The following is a 20,651-nucleotide window of genomic DNA, read 5'->3' as shown; positions in this document are numbered from 1 at the left end:
AATCTAACTACATAGAAAGTGTAAAAATGGGTCGATGTCCATTTTATTCAATTAAGGTTCATGTGGACCCTGTGGCTAAAATGGCCGTATTTTCACCTCAAAATTTACTATGAGTACAGACAAACCTGCGCATCTGTAAACAATTTCAGGCCTGGCATGCCCTAGATAAAATAATTTCAAATATGTTTTATGTTTTAGAAAAATAAAAACTTACCAGGATTTTGCCGTGCACTTTTCTTCATTCCTCGAGAAGGTGCCAAAATAAACTAAGTTGGGAAACAGGTTTGAGAACTTCCCCACAGGTAATAATTGAAGTGAGCAGTATTGATTGACATGGACATTAGATGGACAATAGATACATGACAATAATTGGTTATTTAAACTGTGTACCTGAGTGGACCATATCAAGGTAAACTCAACTGTTTGTTAATTTTATCATCTTCTGCAGGGACGAAAAAAAGTGTACGGCAAAATCCAGTTAAGTTATGAATTTTCTAAATCATACAAGGCATTTGAATTTTATTTATCTAGGGCATGCTATGCCTTAAAACGTTTCCAGATGCACAGGTTTGCCTGTACTCATAGTAAATTTTGAGGTGAAAATACGGCCATTTTAGCCATAGATGAACCTTAAAGCAACTATTAATTACACAGTGTGCAATTGCCCTAATACGAGAATTCGTCGGGTTGATAAAATTCACCCGTTTTCCCTGTTTTCAAGCTTCAGTTACCATGTAACATCAAGTTCCCAATTAATCTATAGAAACACCAAATAAAAAAAAGATGGAAACACCCAAGATATATGTTTTTAGACGCAGATTTTTTGTTACTGCAATGAAATGTAGGTTCAAGTCCCAACGACTGTTAACCTCAAATATCGACAATGCAATTCCCTATCGGAAGTCCTTTTACTCTACCACTTTCACTATGACATTTTGAAGAAAAAAATAGATCCTAAAATCACAGGCTCTCGTCTCAGATTTTTATTTCCATGTATACCTTTATATAACACAAGGTACTTAACTCGAGATTTAGAAAAATGTCAGGCGGTGACGAAATAGTTACGATTGACATACTTGGGTAGGTTTGCTACGGATGATTCCGACAACAAAAGAAGGCGTGTTATATACCATTGTGAAGATAAATCAAATTAGACTTACGAAACAACAAGTTTTAGTGTGGTTGACAGCCGAGAAATCGGCATATAACGGAATTTCGTCACCGCCTGCCATTTTTCTAAATCTCGAGTTAAGTACAATTGTGTTATATAATAACATTAACGGTACCAATTTTCCTGCACCAGATGCGCATTTCGACAATACATGTCTCTTCAGTGATGCTCGTGGCCAAAATATTTGAAATCCAAAGCTTATATGAAAGATGAAGAGCTATAATCCAAAAGGTCCAAAAAGTATAGCCAAATCCGTGAAAGGAATCAGAGCTTTGCATGAAGGAGATACATTCCTTAATTTATAATAATTTCTAACATTTTGTAACAGCAAATTTTAATAACACAAAAAATAAAGGTATACAGGGAAAAAAATATTCTGAGACGAGTGCCTGTGCCTAGAATAGAAAGTTTATATGCACTACCATTCATTTTCTCAGGTCAAAATATAGGATTGTGCGGCACATTTTCAATTTCAAGTATGTTGGGTTGTTGTTTTTTTCATTAATACTTTTTTTATAATGGTCAACTGGTTTGTTTATATAATCATTATTTAATGACGTACTTTGTTAGTGTGTACTTTTTATTTCAGTGTTCGCAGTAAGATTTAGTTAAAACTAATTGGGGTTTACATAAATACTGTCTATTTTATACGTTCTGATAATTGATTACTGAAAAAAGTTTTGGTAACCATATTTCTATATCCTAGTCGATCCTTAAGGTTAAAGTAACTGACATTTTTCTTACCCTTAAGTACGTCTATATTTATTCGTGCTTTATCAACATTGATCCAAAATAAACAATTCGAAAATAAAAGTTCACTGCGTATGTGATCAACAAATTTTGTTTTAAACTTGAACCATAAAGTTGTACTATCTTGTCAAGGGCCTTTTGCACGTTAATAACTTCTAGATTCAATTTAACGATTAAGAATGCTTATCTCAACTCATGGTATTTTGTTTTTGTGATGATCCCGTTTCGGTTGCGAAACAAACTAAAACTAAGCAATCACGACTTAAAGTATATCCAATGATCAAGCATAATCGGAAAATACCTGTATTTTAGTCAAAACAGCGAAAGGCTTGTGGCAAAATTTTATTCCAAATAACAGAGTTCGAACTGTTATATTATATATGTGCTGAAATTATAAATAGTAGGGATAAAAATGACAACACAGAAGTGGACAGACAAAACAATTACCGAATAAAAGAAACAAAACAATACACAGAAACACACAACAGTTAATGTTAAGGGTACTTTATCGATTCATTAATTCCATCACACATGTTTAAATGAATTTATTACCTTAAACGAATCAGACAAAAGTACACATGGTATAATCAAGTACCCTTATCTATACAGCTTGAATAATATTGAAACACATCATCTCATGAGATTTTATGGAGTAACGCACGAAAAGGACAACGTTTAAAATCCGCAAAATCAGTTGCATGTGAATCAAATGAAGGCATGAATAATGTTTCCAAAGGGTTATAGTCAATGTTTGTGTCTTGCAAGGAACTCCATTTTTGCTAACAGTTTAATTCCATTTTCTCAAACCAAAATGTCCATCATCTTAATATGAACTATAAACTTTACTGGCTGTACTTGATGGTGCAAAGGCTAAGAGACAAATTTATAAATCAACTGAATCCAGAGGTTATAAATGACGTTTTGCCGTGTCAACCAAACTAGTGGTAAACTCTAATTCGGAGCCAACTGGCGATATAGTGGATTCATATTAAATCATTTCTTTAGCAATAAAGATATTTCAACGCTGTTTGAAAATTCATTTCTAGTCTTCATCAATGATATAGCTACTAGGCAAGGAATATGTAAATTTAAATATACAATTCCTTGATATAGGTGGCTCTAAGCATTTATAGTATAAGGTTTGCATTTCCTAACAGAAAAATGAGGAATTCTGCTACTTTTGGTATAGAACAACTGATAGTGTGTTCTTTACACCAGCTGTTCGTATTGATGAATACCATAATCTCTTTCTGGATATCCCTTTGACGTATTTCAACGCAAGATTAAATGTTTCTCGATTCAAGTTTAACGAAATATGTGTACTCGATTGTGAATTTGTGAAAGCAGACCTGGAAGACGTAGTATTTTTATTAGAATATCTATCAGCAGAACCGATATCTGGGGATACTAATTTTGTCTTCGCGACATTGGTGCAATTATTAGAACTATTGTCTTTTCTTTTTGGATCTTTGGTTAGACTAAGAAGCTAAGTGTTCCTAGCTTCTGAAAATCAGATTTACTATAAAACTGAAAGAACTGGTACACTGTTTAGAATATAAACCTGTTGAAGTTGAATTATGCAGTTCTGGATTGAATTTGATGTAACTTATTTAAATAATCTTGTTTCTAACCATCAATACAGCTGTTGAAAGAAATAATTATACTGCTTTTAAATCTAATCATTTGATGTGCTTTGGAATGTTGGGTCCTCAATGCTCTTCAACTTTGTACTTGTTTGGCTTTATAACTATTTTGATCTGATCGTCACTGATGAGTCTTATGTAGACGAAACGCGCGTCTGGCGTAATAAATTATAATCCTGGTACCTAACTATCTACACCACTGGGTCGATGCCACTGCTGGTGGACGTTTCGTCCCCGAGGGTATCACAAGCCCAGTAGTCAGCACTTCGGTGTTGACATGAATGTCAATTATATGGTCTTTTTTTATAAATTTACTGTTACAAAATTTTGAATTTTTCAAAAAACTAAGGATTATCTTATCCCAGTAATAGATTATCTTAGCCGTATTTGGCACAACGTTTTGGAATTGTGGGTCCTCAATGCTCTTCAACTTTGTATTTATTTGGCTTTTTGAACACTTTTGATCTGAGCGTCACTGATGAGTCGTATGTAGACGAAACGCGCGTCTGGCGTATGAAATTATAATCCTGGTACTTTTGATAACTATATATTATCAACATAATAAACTTTTCTCTTTCTATTGAACCCAGTTCTCTAGACTTTGTAGTTTTGTTTAAACTATTTCAATTATTACACAGTCCGAGTCGTTCTAGCATTCCTCAAATTCTCTGCAAAGGTATGCAGTTTGTAAAAGAACTGTGCATTTAAAAGTTGACATCAACAAACAGCCAACTTCCTTTCTATAGAATTAGTAATGAAATTAGTATTTCTCAAAAATGGTTTCTCTCTTACTCAAAGCTCAATTTGATGCCGTTAATAAATGAGTACGTTCTTCAACCATACCACTTCAATAGTTGCTTCATCAATAAAAAAAAAAAAAAACTAGAGGCTCTAAAGAGCCTGAGTCGCTCACCTTAGTCTATGTGCATATTAAACAAAGGACACAGATGGATTCATAACAAAATTGTGTGTTGGTGATGGTGATGCGTTTGTAGATCTTACTTTTACTGAACAATCTTGCAATTTACAGTTTTCTCTATCTATATAGACATGGCCCTTTAGATACAGAGGAAAATATTTTGTAAAAATTTAAAAAAATTACCAAATGAATGAAAATTGTTAAAATTTACTATAAAGGGCAATAACTCCTTATGGGGTCAACTGACCATTGTGGTCATTTTGACTTATTATAAGATCTTACTTTTATGAACATTATTGCTGTTTACAGTTTGTCTCTATCTATAATAGTATTCAAGATAATAACCAAAAACCGAAAATTTCTTTAAAAATTACCAATTGGGGGCAGCAACCCAACAACCAGTTGTCAAATTCATCTGAAAATTTCAGGGCAGTTGTTATTGACTAAATTAACAAATGAACCCCTGTCGGATTTCCTCTAAATGCTTTTGTTTCAGAGTTATAAGCCAAAATCTACATGTTACCCCTATGTTCTATTTTTAGCCATGGTGGCTATCTTGATTGGTTAGCTGGGTCACCGCACTCATTTTTTAAACTAGAAACCCTAATAATGATTGTGAAATAAATTTGGTTTCAAAGGAGAAGATTTTTGTAAAAGATTACAAAAATTTATGAAAAATTGGTAAAAATTACTATAAATGGCAATAACTCCTTAAGGGGTCAACTGACCATTTTGGTCATGTTGACTTATTTGATCTTACTTTGCTGAACATTATTGCTGTTTACAGTTTATCTCTATCTATAATAATATTCAAGATAATAACCAAAAACGGCAAAAATTTCCTTAAAATTACCAATTCAGAGGCAGCAACCCAACAACCAGTCGTCCGATTCATCTGAAAATTTCAGGGCAGAAAGATTTTGACCTGATAAATAATTTCACCTCGTCAGATTTGCTCTTAATGCTTTGGTTTCAGAGCTATAAGCCAAAATCTATGTTCTATTTTAGCCATGGCGGCCATCATGGTTGGTTGGATGGGTCACGCCACACAGTTTATGAAACTAGATACCCTAATAATGATTGTGGCTAAGTTTGGTTAAATTTGGCCCAGTAGTTTCAGAGGAGAATATTTTTGTAAAAGTTAACGACGACGGACGACGGACGAAGACGACGGACACCGACGACGGACGCCAAGTGATGAGAAAAGCTCACATGGCCATTTGGGCCAGGTGAGCTAAAAAGCATATAGCACATGTCCATATAAAACTGCTTTTAATGACGATAACACGAATATCATTATCCCCTTCTCTATGAAAAGGTGAAATATCAACCTTAGATGTATTTAAGTTGCATTGATTACCAATAGCTCGTCCTTCCACAATATTGTCATCGAATTAAAAAAGATTAGAGAATCTCTCTTAACCATGAGAGCCTGGTCATATCTGCCAAGGACAGCTGTTTTTAATCCCCTGCGATAGCTGTTTTTTCCCTAGACTTTACTATGCAATTAATAGTAGCTTTCAAAGACAATTAAATTGCTGATAATCTTTATCTTGATAAAACAAATGAAGGACGAGCATTATCTTTAGCCTCTTCAGTTGAAGTTTCTATATTAAAAACTGACGCCAATAAATGAATAAAAAACTCCACTCAACACGATCAGTAGATCAGATGCTCCTTGTGGTACCTCAATTATATTTCAAGAAATGGCAAGCCGTGAATCTCGATCCAGGGCCAAAACAAGTATACTATTAAACGTACTGCAAGGTGAATCTTTAAGCAACAGCGTACAATGTGAGGAAACATATCAGATCCGAGAGACAAGTTTTTAGGATCAGAATCAGAAACTGAGGAACATATCTACAATTGGCATGATTGTGGTAAAACAGACGAGAGATCAACAAAATTTGAAACATGGGCATTCTATGACACATGATATCCTGCCTTTGACTCCATTGTTGGCTTTTTGTGATGGCCTAATAACTGCCTGAACAATTTAGGAATTCAATAACTTTTACTCAAAAAAAAATTCCATTGTTTTTGTACACTTGTCGAAACATTTACAATTATGCATTTGCAGTGCCTATGTCAAGTCAGTACACTGTTGTAATCAGAAGATCAGATAGCCGTCACCTGTGTCCCAATCTGCTAGTCAGTCTGACAGAATGTTGCAGTTCGCCGTTATTTAAACTTTATCTTAACCATTTTTCTCGATCCATTTGACCTACTCGCGAAACTGATTTTGTCAAGCCTTTCAAATATTACAAGGAATTGACTTGTTTCCATATCCTGTTTTTGTAACACTCATCTCGTTCATATAGCGTATTCATCATGCCATATCTTCCATAACGATAATAATAAATTCTTTATCTAAAGAGGGTAAACAGTTAGAACAATAACCCCTAAATTCAATCTCTTACCTCTTACCTTTTGGGTGTAAAACCTTGTAGTATAATAATCTACTTTCAAGTTCGTTGCATTTCAATTTAAATCTTTGGTTTTCGAGAGCATCATAGTGTGTTTATCAGCATTGTATCTTCCTTCCCATGTTAGGAAGGTGGTTAAAAAATATGATGGTATAGATATTATGTTGATACCAAGTTCTGAATATAAAGCTTTACTACAACATAAACTTAACATGATTCAAGAAAATGCGGTCAAGGTAAGATAATTCAAATATGGAATACATATATACACCTTACAATCATTACATACACCAAATATAGTTTACCTATTGATTTTAACAATGAGCAATGAATGAACCGTTAAAACGAGGTCAAGGTCAAATAAAACATGCAAGACTGACATATTTTGATACAATAAATATAGTTGACACTTGACCTATGGCATACAGTATTAGAAAAACAGACCCTAACACAAAAACTTACCTCTAACCACTGAACCATGAAAATGAGGTGAAGGTCATATGATACATGCCAGTTGGACATGTACAACTTTCAATCCTTCCATACACCAAATATAGTAGACCTATAGAGAAAACGGTCAGTCACTGAACCATCAAAATGAGGTCAAGGACAATGGCCATGTGACAGACTAAAACTTCATAACATAAGGCATCTATATACAAAGTATGAAACATCCAGGTCTTCCATTGTCTAAAATATCAAGCTTTAACGCAGTTAGCTAACCCCACAGCTGCCACCAGATCACTACTCCTACATCAAGCTTTCTACAACCATTAAAAGTCTCCGGCTTGATAAAAATGTTGTGGTTGTATATGAATAAAGATCATACAAAGCAAAGCTTTTGTCATTTTGAGATCTGTTTTATTTCTCATAAAAATAATAAACATCTAAAACATTCCAGCATTCCAAATACATAGCACCAAGCTGCCACTTAAAATTATGACTTATATATTTACATCATCATTCATGAGTAAGTTGAGTACCAATAAAAAATTATATTACATTTTATACAAGTTTTAATTATGCAGAATCTAGATTATTTGCTGTTACATTATAGTGATTTATATTGTTTTTTACTTTATTGATATTTTGATATTATTTTCTTACTTGTCATTTAAGTATATAAAAAAGACAGAAATTCATGATTTGTACAAGATTATTTATATTGTTCAATATAAAACTGATATAATATATAAACATTCTTTACAAAAAGTTCTTTAACAATAATTCTGACAATGTTCTACAAAAAAATATTCCATTTTCTAACTGTTTATAATGAATGATTTTATAATACATCTGTACATGTAACTCCTAACTCTTAAGACGTTCTGAAACACAAACCTAATAATAAAGGTTAATTATTTTATATTTATATGAGAACTGGTTTGCAAGAGCATAACTAAGCAAATTAAATTGGGATTTCTGACGATGTTTGTCACATAGAGTTATCTTAAAGCTATTTTAAAATTCATGTGACAAGATGTAGGTGAAGATCCTGAAAGAAACCCTGAAAGTTTGCATTCATTTAGTGGCAAAACTGTCATTAAACACATGTTTATGGGCATAGAAGAGGAGGCCCTTAACATACAAATTTCGGTACAATCATCATTCCTACACATTCATATATTTCATGGGAAAATATTTCCCAATTATCATGACATGATATTTAAATGTTAATTACATGGGATCATTCATACTATTTCATAATAAGATCAGAACACAATTTTATTAATAGAATCCTGAACAAAAGATCATTTAGATGAACATTTAATTACGACTCATTGACATATAAACTTCTATCCATTGTTAAATAAACAAAATTGAACCCCTATTTGACATTCCATAAAAAGTTACGATTACCAGCAGCTCCTTGATGTATATCTTTATTTGGGAATAGACCCCACCCCTCTTAATCTGTTTCTTTCCAAAACTGATACATTGTCTGATTTGGTACCCCCTTCCCTTCCGACTCAAACCAGATGCTCCGCAGGGCGCAGCTTTATACGACCGCAGAGGTTGAACCCTGAACGGTTGGGGCAAGTATGGACACAACATTCAAGCTGGATTCAGCTCTAAATTTGGATTGTGATTAAATAGTTGACACAGCATAGGTTTCTGACACAGAATGAATGTGGTCTAATGAACTTAAAAAAATTTTTTTGCCTTTGAGTAATTCACTATGCTGTTGAATATTAATCCTCTCAAAAAAATGTTTGAAGAAATTTTCTTTTTATTTATGAAATCTGAAATGAAAAAAATTGACCCCCCAATTTTTTTTCACATCCCCCTTTCCCTTATTTCAAAACTGATCTCAATTCAAATTTCTAATGAAGTTTGCAACAATAACTACTCATTTAAATACATCATAAAATATTAAAATGTAAAAAAAGTGCTTGTTATCACTGAATGGTAAAGATTGTTTTAATCTATCAGTTGGTAGTAAAAGTGAATATACATTGTATATTGTATAAAACAATGATTTAAGTTGATTCAACTACTATTCTGGACAAAGAAAGATAACTCCAATTGTTGCTATTGCACAATATTGTGCAATTAGATATTTCTTGCTATTGTGCAATACTGTGCAATTGAAAATATTTGCTATTGCACAATACTGTGCAATTGAAGATTTCTTGCTATTGCACAATACTATGCAATTGAAGATTTCTTGCTATTGCTGAATACTGTGCAATTGAAAATTTCTTGCTATTGCACAATACTTAATATAATAATTTTGGATCCTGATTTGGACCAACTTGAAAACTGGGCCCATAATCAAAAACCTAAGTACATGTTTAGATTCAGCATATCAAAGAGGCCCAAGAATTAAATTTTTGTTAAAATCAAACTTAGTTTAATTTTGGACCCTTTGGACTTTAATGTAGACCAATTTTAAAACGGGACCAAAAATTAAGAATCTACATACACAGTTAGATTTGGCATATCAAAGAACCTCAATTATTCAATTTTTGATGAAATCAAACAAAGTTTAATTTTGGACCCCGATTTGGACCAACTTGAAAACTGGGCCAATAATAAAAAATCTAAGTACATTTTTAGATTCAGCATATCAAAGAACCCCAAGGATTCAATTTTTGTTAAAAGCAAACTAAGTTTAATTTTGGACCCTTTGGACCTTAATGTAGACCAATTTGAAAACGGGACCAAAAATTAAGAATCTACATACACAGTTAGATTCGGCATATCAAAGAACCCCAATTATTCAATTTTTGATGAAATCAAACAAAGTTTAATTTTTGACCCTTTGGTCCCTTTATCCCTAAACTGTTGGGACCAAAACTCCCAAAATCAATACCAACCTTCCTTTTATGGTCATAAACCTTGTGTTTAAATTTCATAGATTTCTATTTACTTATACTAAAGTTATGGTGCGAAAACCAAGAAAAATGCTTATTTGGGTCCCTTTTTGGCCCCTAATTCCTAAACTGTTGGGACCTAAACTCCCAAAATCAATACCAACCTTCCTTTTGTGGTCATAAACATTGTGTTTAAATTTCATTGATTTCTATTATCTTAAACTAAAGTTATTGTGCGAAAACCAAGAATAATGCTTATTTGGGCCCTTTTTTGGCCCCTAATTCCTAAACTGTTGGAACCAAAACTCCCAAAATCAATCCCAACCTTCCCTTTTGTGGTCATAAACCTTGTGTCAAAATTTCATAGATTTCTATTAACTTAAACTAAAGTTATAGTGCGAAAACCAAGAAAATGCTTATTTGGGCCCTTTTTGGCCCTTAATTCCTAAAATGTTGGGACCAAAACTCCCAAAATTAATCCCAACCTTCCTTTTGTGGTCATAAACCTTGTGTTAAAATTTCATAGATTTCTATTCACTTTTACTAAAGTTAGAGTGCGAAAACTAAAAGTATTCGGACGACGACGACGCCAACGTGATAGCAATATACGACGAAAATTTTTTCAAATTTTGCAGTCGTATAAAAAATGGTTAAAACAATAGTGGTTTATGGTTTTCAACAATATATTAAATAAATATCTACATAAACATCAATTTATCACACACTCATACTTGCATTTAATCCGAGTATAGATAAAAATATATAAAAACTAAAGTCAACATAACATTTTCTACATAAATATCAATTTAGTCCTGGTACATTTGTCATTCAACAATGTTGAAATATAAAAAAAAAAATTAAGGGTTCCACGGAACCCAGTGTCTCGCCTACTTTTGCTGTACAGATCACAGGCTCAACAAAAATGAGGAAAAAAAAATATATTCTTCTTGATACTATCCATGCTATCTTTTGATTGTAAGAAGCTTCTTTCCAAGTTTGGTAAAAATCCAGTATAGTTTATGAATCTAATAAATGTTTAAAAACTTTAACTGCAGACTGTATGTTATGTCAATTTATAAGTAAAATACAGATACACAGATACAAAATATTAACAAAATTTCCTTCTAAATACTAGCTTTTGATCATAAACAAGTTTCTAAGTTTGGTACAAATTAAAAGTAGTATAAGAAAGTTATTATTTTTTTTTTAAATTTAACCACAGAGTGAATGTGTTGTTTCTTGGCAGAAAATCTAAGTCCATTTAAAAGTAAACTACGGAAAAAACGGATTAATTTTTTTACAAAATTTACTTCTGTATATTATCTTATGATCATAAACAAGCTTCTGTCCATCTTTGGTACAAACCCAAGATAGTTTAAGAAAGTTATTAAAATTTTAAAAACTTTAACCACAGAGTGAATGTGTTGTTTCTTGGCAGAAAATCTAAGTCCATTTATAAGTAAAATACGGAAAAAATGGAATTTTATTTTTACAAAATTAACTTCTGGATACTATCTTGTGATCATAAACAAGCTTCTGTCCACGCTTGGAAGTAATCCAGTATAGTTTAAGAAAGTTATTTAAATTTCAAAAACTTTAACCACAGAGTGAATATTTGTTGACGCCGCCGACGACAACGACGACGGAATGTAGGATCGCTTAGTCTCGTTTTTTCAACAAAAGTCGAAGGCTCGACAAAAATAATGAATTGATCATATTTATCATGTTTATCATTATCTTGAAATATTTTACATTCAATGTCTACATGTAAATGGACTTATGATTATGCCAGGTGTGCTTCATGTTGATTGAAATAAATTTCCTAAAATCAGCTAAAATCTGGTAATTCTTTGTTTACTTCATTTCTGAATCAGTTTATAAGTTCAAAATTGCATTTTAATCATTTTTCCAATTCTATAGAATTTTTAAATGTATTAATACTATTGACTGAACATACATGTAAAGATGACTAAACCATCATTGTATAGTGGCCTTCATTGTGGTCTAAGCGTGAAGTGGGATTGCCGATTTTTTATAAGCGTGCCATGTCATGCATGTGAAAGTCAAAATATTGTGCTATGAAAACGGTAAATGAAATCTAGCGGGACACAGGAAATTACAAAAAATTGAGAATTGCTTACATACATTGTGTAAACGGGATACAGGAATCTAACAAAACAGTAAGCGGGATCCGGATCAGAACTCTTCAATGAGACCCCCTGTATACAGCATTTATATCATGCATAAAAACCTCACTCACTCATTAAACAAAAGGCTTTCCTTTATTCATGTTATTTGTAATTTTGGAGGCCCCTGCCATACATTTACATGCAATTAATAAAGGGTTCCAACTCGTAAAACAATATTTGAAAGTATTTTGATTCAAAACATTATATTCATAATCTACATATTTTTGTGTAACACGATCATTGTGTGGCAACTCTAGAATAATAATAAAGTCCAAATGTTGTACTAGTAAACCAAGCCGTTGTCATCCACCATGTAAGAAATCCAAACAAACCACGGTACCATGTCGGTGAAAAAACCTGTCGTAAATTAGAAACTGCCCATGTGAACTGTGCTGTTGTGTCCGAGACGGCATCCCCAGTGCTTTTTCCTCGTTCTGTGAACATTGCTTGTGCACTCATACTTTTACCCTCAAAATAATTATGGGCATTTTCTCCCGCTAAATCTGACCAACTATAATTACCTAATGTTTTTTGAAGGAATACCATGAATAGTAAAAGTAGACACGGTAAAATATACTGTATAGCTACTACACACAAATAGTAAAACACACGAGCAATCATCCTTTGAAGATCCAAATTGCTGATTCTCCCGGTTTCTTTTTTCATCCTTTGCACATGTTCGTAAGCTAAATTCAAATGTGCCTGCATGTGTGGCGGCATCAAAACAAGTCGAAGTACAAACAACACCACAATTAAAGAAAGTCGGACTACTTCAAACGCATCCTCGTGTAAAAGTTTAAAATTAACCTGCCAGTTTTTGGCACATATAATATCTCGACCTACAGGTTTTACCCATAATAAGATTATAACTAACGGCATGATAAAATTAAGGTGTAACAGTGCCTGCTTAAATGGACTCTCCTTAACATAATTTAATGTATCTAAATGAACTTTGGCATATCTCAGTCCAGGAAATGTCAACAGGGCACCAGTAATAGAACATATGATTGCAAGAATTATTTTGAAGGTCATTAATGTGATTGGTCCTTGTGAATCAATTCCTTGCTGTTTAAGAAAAGATTCAGCGCCTTCAGAGAAATTCTGGTATCCTGGTTCAAGTCCAAATTCTAATATTTTTTCATCTATGACTAGAATTCCCATGGCTAAAACCAGGAAGAAAAATCCAAATGTAACACAAAGGATTCTCTCCCCTCCTTCTTCTGATTTGAAGTAAACTGCAGCTTGAGATATCAATATCCTGAAACAGAAAATGACAACAAGAAGACACCATAACATGCTGATGTTCAATTCATTCTTAGGCCAAAAGGCATAGTAAACTTCTGTTATTATGTATACAACTAGAGAACACAATCCAAATTCCATCAACCACTGAAAATCTGAATAAAAATGTAACGAGACTAAATCAATTGCCTCAACCTTTGCTGTGTCAAGAAAAATTTCTGTTGATCGAGGAATCGTGAAAGTATCTGACTGTGTATTGTTCTTCCCTCCTCCTTTCTTTTCATGTTTTTTATTTTTTCCTTTACCATTCGGAACATTTGATATCCCAGCAGCTTTTTTCAGATCTTCATCTGTTGGATGCAGATATCTCACAAGTCTATTGCACAATAGCCATCGCCCAAATGAGTAATACGGACCAAGCTTCTGTAGAAAGCTGAACATGATCAGACTAAGGACTAGTTGTACTCCTAATATAGCCATGATGTCCTTCTACAAAAGAAAATTTAAAAAAATTATTAAACAAAGGTTGTATTTAGGAACTTATATAAAAATTATGTAATTAAAGGGTTCTAAGGAACCCAGTGTCTCACGATTGCCTACTTTTGCAACAAAAATGGGGAATAAATTATTAAAAAAATTTCTCTAGATACATGTACTATCTTTTGATTGTAAGAAGCTTCTGTCCAAGTTTGGTAAAAATCCAGAACAGTTTATGAATCTAAAAAAAAATCATTTAAAACTGTAGTGCAGACTGCATGTAACATTGTAATGTTCACTGGAAGAAAAACTATGTCCAGGAATGGTCAGGATAGTATGGCAAACCACCCTAACAGTTAGCCTTAGGTGCATCCCTTAACATCCGAGGAAACTCAGCCAATTTTGTCTAGTTGGATTACAAGCGTGACTATGTCGTGACAGATTCTGATGTATCCGATTAAAAACCTAACAATGTTCAGTGTTTTCTGGACAGTGTCCAGTGGAACGGGAATGATTTGGAGAAATTTTTCATTGCCGTTTCTCTGCCGATTGATTCCAGATTGCATCCAGATCTTGTCGATTGCAAACCGTCTTTGCCAAAACAGTTCTGGAACAGTCTCGTTATCAATACAAAATTCGTCGATGATACCCATGCCAGAGTGCTGACAATTACAGAATAGAATACGACTTAGATCCGATAAAGCTGTTTGCAATACGATAGAGCGGACCGTGATAGAATAATGTTCAGACAGTACATGATCTTCCTGAGTATGCCTATAGTTTTCGAATGGATAACTTCCATCAGCGTTGGTTCACTGTCTGATCTCTGTCAGATTACATTCCGTAGAATCGGGACGCAGTTGTGACAGACTTTCTCGAATTTTACCATGCGAAAGATACAAATCGGATTAGAAGCGAATTGAGAAGGGATTATCGGGACAAATTCGCTTGGAAACGGTTGAATATCAGCGCTTACTGAACAATATCTGATTGTTGGCGTGATTAGATTTTTTTTTACAAATTTTAATTAAAGTTTGAATTTCCATCAACGATTCATAGGATCTTGATCAGACTTTTGACAAATTTTAATTGGACATGGTCCTGTCAAGGATGGCAGTAAAAATCCTGAATGTGTGACCCCAGCTCAAAGAAATATACAGAGGAACAGGAAATAAATTTTTATAAAATTTATTTCAAGATACTAGCTTTAGATGATCTAAATTAGATCATAAACAAGCATCTGTTTAAGTTTGGTACAAATCCAGGATAGTTTCAGGAAGTTATTAAAACTTTAAAAACCTTAACCACAGAGTGAATTTACAATGTTATCTGGCAGAAAAATTTGTCTATTTATAAGTAAAATACAGATATTGAGATAAAAATGTAAACAGGATTTTTTTTTCAAATTGACTTCTTGATATAATCTTCTGATCATAAAAAAGCTTCTGTCATGTCTGTTCAAGTTTGATAGAAAATCGAGATTAGTTTAAGAAAGTACATTGTAATTAAAATTTCAAAAACTTTAACCACAGAGTGAATATTTGTGGACTCAGATGATGAAGACGGAATTTAGGATCACTATAGCTCGCTTTAGCAACAAAAGTCACAGGCTGAGAAAAAAATATAAGGTTATAATTAAAAAAAACCACTAAAAATAAAAGAAATGTTCAACTTCAACACATGAATGCTACTCCAGCTCAAGCTAAACTTGAAATATGTGAAAATACTTTTGGGACGGATGGAACACAACAGATGGAAAGATGGAAAGACAAATTTACCCAATGTTTCCTGTCACTTAATCATGTTAATATTTCATTCTTTTTTAGTAGTACAATACAAAATTTACTGTACATATGATTAAAGTTATTTTATGGCTTTTAAGATGAGACTTTTTTTCATTTTATATACATGTAGTACATACATACATGTAACATATAAATCCCCCGCTACATGTTACGTATGTAACATTATACATGTACTTGAAGAGTATTACTAAGTCATTTTCTTATACAATGTTTTGAGTGAAATTCAAATATACTGTAAATGGCTCTTTTAGTTTATATATATGTATATATCTATGTATATATATATATATATATGTATATATCAAAATTTCAAATAAAATACACATTCCTTTTTCTATCATTCTATGTTTAAGGTGGTACCTAACACTACAGGGAGATAACTCTGTAAAATCAGCTTAACGTTTTAAAGACGTTGTGTTGTTAAGGGAATATTAAGCTTCTCACTGATCAAAATTGGTGTTTGTCAAACTGCTATATAACCAGTGTAATTTTTCTGACAAAACGGTTGGTTCAAAATTTTTGAATTTTTTATATTTTTGTTAAAGGGTCAAATTAAATTACATTGTCAAAATTTTATGAAAATTAAACGAGCCAAAACTGTTAAAACTGCAGTCAAAATTGTAAAGGTTCTAATCCAGATTTGCAATTTAAATGTTGTACGTACATAAATATTTTGTAATTGGTTGCTGCATGTAAATGTACATGTACATGGGAGAAAGTTGTGATATCCCTACACTTAATCAGTTGCAGCTTCTTTTTTCAACTCTGAACAGCATAATATCTTGAAAGATTATTAGGTACTGTTTAAACATGTTAAAGGGAAATAATTCTTACATCATGTACATATTAATTGATTGTCTTCCCTATCAAATAAACTCAATTTTAGGCTAGGATGAAATTTGAAAAAAATAGGCAGGACAGAAGTTTTGAGTAAAAAAAAAAGGCAGGATGAGACACTTGCAAAAAAAAAAAGTCAGGACGACAATTTAGGTAAAAAAAAGTCAGGATAAACTAAAAAAAAAAAAGCAGGATCGAACAGAGTGAAAAATAAAAAGGCAGGACAGAGATTACAGCTAAAAAAAAATGCAGGACAAAATTTTTCATCCTAGCCCCCCCATAAAAATCAAATGGTAGCTCCCTAAGCCATTTCAATTAATATTTTATAGTGTGTCTTTCTATGTTGTGGTGTTACACTATTGTTTCAGATAAGGTTGAAGGTTTGGTACCATTAAAACATTTAAACCTTCTGCAATTGTTTGCACCTGTCTTAAGTCAGGAATCTGATGTTCAGTAGTTGTTGTTTGTTGATGTGGTTCATAACTGTTTCTCGTTTCACGTTTTTTATATCATGTATAGATAAGACTTTTGGAATTTCTGTTTGAATGGTTTTACACTAGTAATTTTTTGGGCCCTTTATACATATTTAGCTTGTGAAAACTGTCTAATTATGAGAAATAAAGGGTGGCAGGTAGGTGAAGCTTACATAAATGAAGAGATAAATGAAAAATGAACAAATTGATACCAGATTTATATAATTCCAAGGCCATTTGTTGGCACCAGAAGCGACGAAGCAGCGCATCTAATTTGGACGGGCTAATATTCACTTTTTCATATGGGAGAGCTCTGACGTCCAACGGTCCCAGATTGTCTGGCAAAACAACCGTTGGATGTCAGAGTAATCTTGGACTAATGTCGTGAATGTATGCTTTGTTTATTAATATCAGTTGGTTAAAGAGTTTGTAAGAGCTCATGTTCCTTGTTATTATGTATATATGCAACCCAACTTTAAATAAAGATTACTTTACTTTACATGCTCTCTGCCTCTAGTTAGAAAAGTACATGTATACCACAGATGCAGATTTAGGGGGCATATGCACAAGATCTTGTTTCTACCCATTTTTTAATTATGGATAATCGACCTTCCCATGTATAGAAACAAGTGCCTTTGTCACAAACATATGGTTAGTCCGAAATAACTCTGACGTCGAACGAATGTTGTTCAAACTTGTCGATAACATATGATATGCTGCAAATTTCACACATTTGAGCTAAATTATCTAACTGCCGTACTGCAGTGGACTGCTGGTGAACTTAGCTCCATTAAATAAAATATATACATGTGTGTTTACATTTCCATTTACTTATTCAACAGATGCAATTTATAATATACCTACCCTTCTGCAGTCTGTGATCGTTTGAATGTCACCAAAATGCTACCGGCTAAATTGTCGCTTATATCCAGGAGTTATATTTCAATGCCACTTATATCATAGATAAATATAAAATGTGTATTACCGTCCCGAACAACAAATTTAAATCAGTTTGAGGAATTCTTATCATGTCTTAAAAATCAGTCACATTTTCTTTTTTATTTTGAAATGTTGTTGATTTAGAATTGAATCAACAAATTTGTAGATAATAATCATAATTAACATATAAAGGGATAAATAACTAGAGGCTCTAAAAGAGCCTGTGTTGCTCACCTTGATCTATGTGCAACATTGTAGACGAGAATTGAATTCCTGACACAAATCTCTTTTGCTGACCTTGTATTGCTGATCATTTTGTCTGTTTAGTGTCTGTCTATCTTTTTTGTTGTTGTCCAAAACACAAAAGAGGGTTAAGATGGAGTGGGGAAACCATAAGGGCTGACAGAAAGACAGACATACAGACATATGGATAGAAGAAACAAGGAGAGGCAGTCAAGGGTTACACTTGATGCTTCCATTGACTTCAGTAGGGGCATAAATAATATATGTATTAATCCTTATATTCTCAAACAGAACATTTGTACTTGTTTTCATAAAAAAAGTAAACCTCAAAACTTTATAAAAGTATGCTTTAATAACAAAACATGTTTCTATCACAATTGCACAATTTCAAATATAATGTTAGTTGTTAATAAATAATATCATTGGGAAAAAATAAACATAACAATTATCATAAACAAGAATACATTTGACTTTAAAATAACATCCACTCAGAATTAGTTTGCTTATTTGAATCCCCTTGAAACATAAAATTTCTACCATTTCAAATAAATTTTTAAAATCTACAAAAATTGAATATCATCTAATGTTTTTTTAAAGGCAGTTTTACATGACTAAGTAATTGGGCATAATCCTTTACTTGCCAAGTCAGTTTTATTATCAATGTTTTTTTTGAGAAACAAGTGTTTTGTGCAGGTAATTTTGTACAATAAAACTATATATAATATTGTTTATTAGCTGTTGGAAAAAACAAATAGATAAATTTTCAGACAGTAAACTGAAAACCTACCTTTTATATAAAACAAATTTTGGTTTTGAAAAATATCTAACATTGATCAAGAATTTTGAACTTAGAAGAAGTTTTACTAAATTACGTGTATCTTCTCATAGATTACAAATAGAATTAGGTAGATATCAGGGTATTCCCCGAATTAACAGAATATGTAATAAATGTTCTTCCAATACTGTCGAAGATGAGGCTCATTTTCTATTTGATTGTAACAAATTTGAGGATGATAGAAATTGTATGTTAGCTAGTATTGCACAATATAATTCTTATTTTAATCATATGAACAGTCAAAGCAAAATTATCTGGTTATTTAGTGTAGAAAATGTTGAGTTACTTAAAATAATATGTAATTTTATATACAAACATCTTCCTTAGTGAAGATTAGTTGAAGGAAATCTATGTGTGTATATACATTTGATTGGACATAGAAAATTATATTCATCTGAATATCACAAACATACTAGCCGATTAAAAAAAAAAATAATTGTTAAGATATATTATTTATTCAAATGTTCTCTTATATCCTTGAGGCATCGTCCCCTGGTATCAACTGCATTCAAGTTACCTATGATGCTTCCTTGTTTGCTTTTGATACAGGTAGGAAAGAGACATTTACACACATTTTACATGCCTATGGCCCATAAGGTATCGCCCCCTGGTGTCAGCTGCCTTTAGGAAACCATAATGCTTTCCTATTTGCTGCTGACACAGGATGAGTCATGGACATGTTTAATTTCTACTTTCTTTTTGGCTAATTATTATATATTTAATTGATCCAACTTTTTGTGTACTATACATATGTGGATATCTATTTTTCTTTTTTTCTTTTTGGGCTACTTGTTTGTTATCTATATCAACCACACTTGCAATAAAATGCATTAGTATTAAAAAAAAAAACATACTATAGATTCTTTATCTACGTATTCTTTAAGAACTTAAATAGTTCTCGTTTAACTTTTATTTTTATTTTTATCTCATTGTTTGTATTGTATTATGAAAAAATTATTGATGTTGTAATGTTTATGCCCTTTGGGGCCCATAATTGGAAATAAAATATCATATCATATCTATATTATTTTGCAGCTTCTGTGACTGGGTTGTCACAGCTATGTATACTGGTGTGTTATTTATTCCTGAAAATATGATCAGAAGAGTAGTAAGTGGTTCTTATATGCATAATTCTAAATATACATTTTCTTCTGTTACAAGAAATACCCCCCCCCCCCCCCCCTTTCCCCACCTCTAATTAAAAAAATTCTGCCTATTACCACTTTAACTTGAGATAATATAACTTTAAAAAAATGTCTAAATGAACTGTTAAGCTGTCAAAAATAGCATCTTTTTCAGATCATGTCATTAATAATTTAATATGAGCCAAGGCATAGTTTGCTACAAGATGTATTTTCTAAGATGCAAAAGTGTGTAAAAATATC

General features: G+C 32.5%; 1 protein-coding gene across 1 annotated transcript; it reads right to left on the bottom strand.

Moving 5' to 3' along the window:
• Window positions 1-11,719: 11,719 nt before the first annotated feature.
• Window positions 11,720-14,166, bottom strand: LOC139491850 (transmembrane protein 161B-like). Its single transcript, XM_071279751.1, has one exon. The coding sequence runs from the start codon at window positions 14,135-14,137 to the stop codon at window positions 12,653-12,655; it is 1,485 nt and encodes a 494-aa protein (XP_071135852.1). The 5' UTR covers window positions 14,138-14,166; the 3' UTR covers window positions 11,720-12,652.
• Between the last annotated feature and the right edge of the window lie 6,485 nt (window positions 14,167-20,651).

Source organism: Mytilus edulis, chromosome 10 (assembly GCF_963676685.1).
Source record: "Mytilus edulis chromosome 10, xbMytEdul2.2, whole genome shotgun sequence".
In the NCBI taxonomy this organism is placed as follows: Eukaryota; Metazoa; Mollusca; class Bivalvia; order Mytilida; family Mytilidae; genus Mytilus; species Mytilus edulis.
Note: the sequence above shows the minus strand (reverse complement) of the source record. Positions and strands in the feature narration are given on the sequence as shown.

Excerpts from the sequence above, each read along its gene's own strand:
- LOC139491850 (XM_071279751.1), bottom strand. The coding sequence starts at position 14,137 with ATGGCTATATTAGGAGTACAACTAGTCCTTAGTCTGATCATGTTCAGC.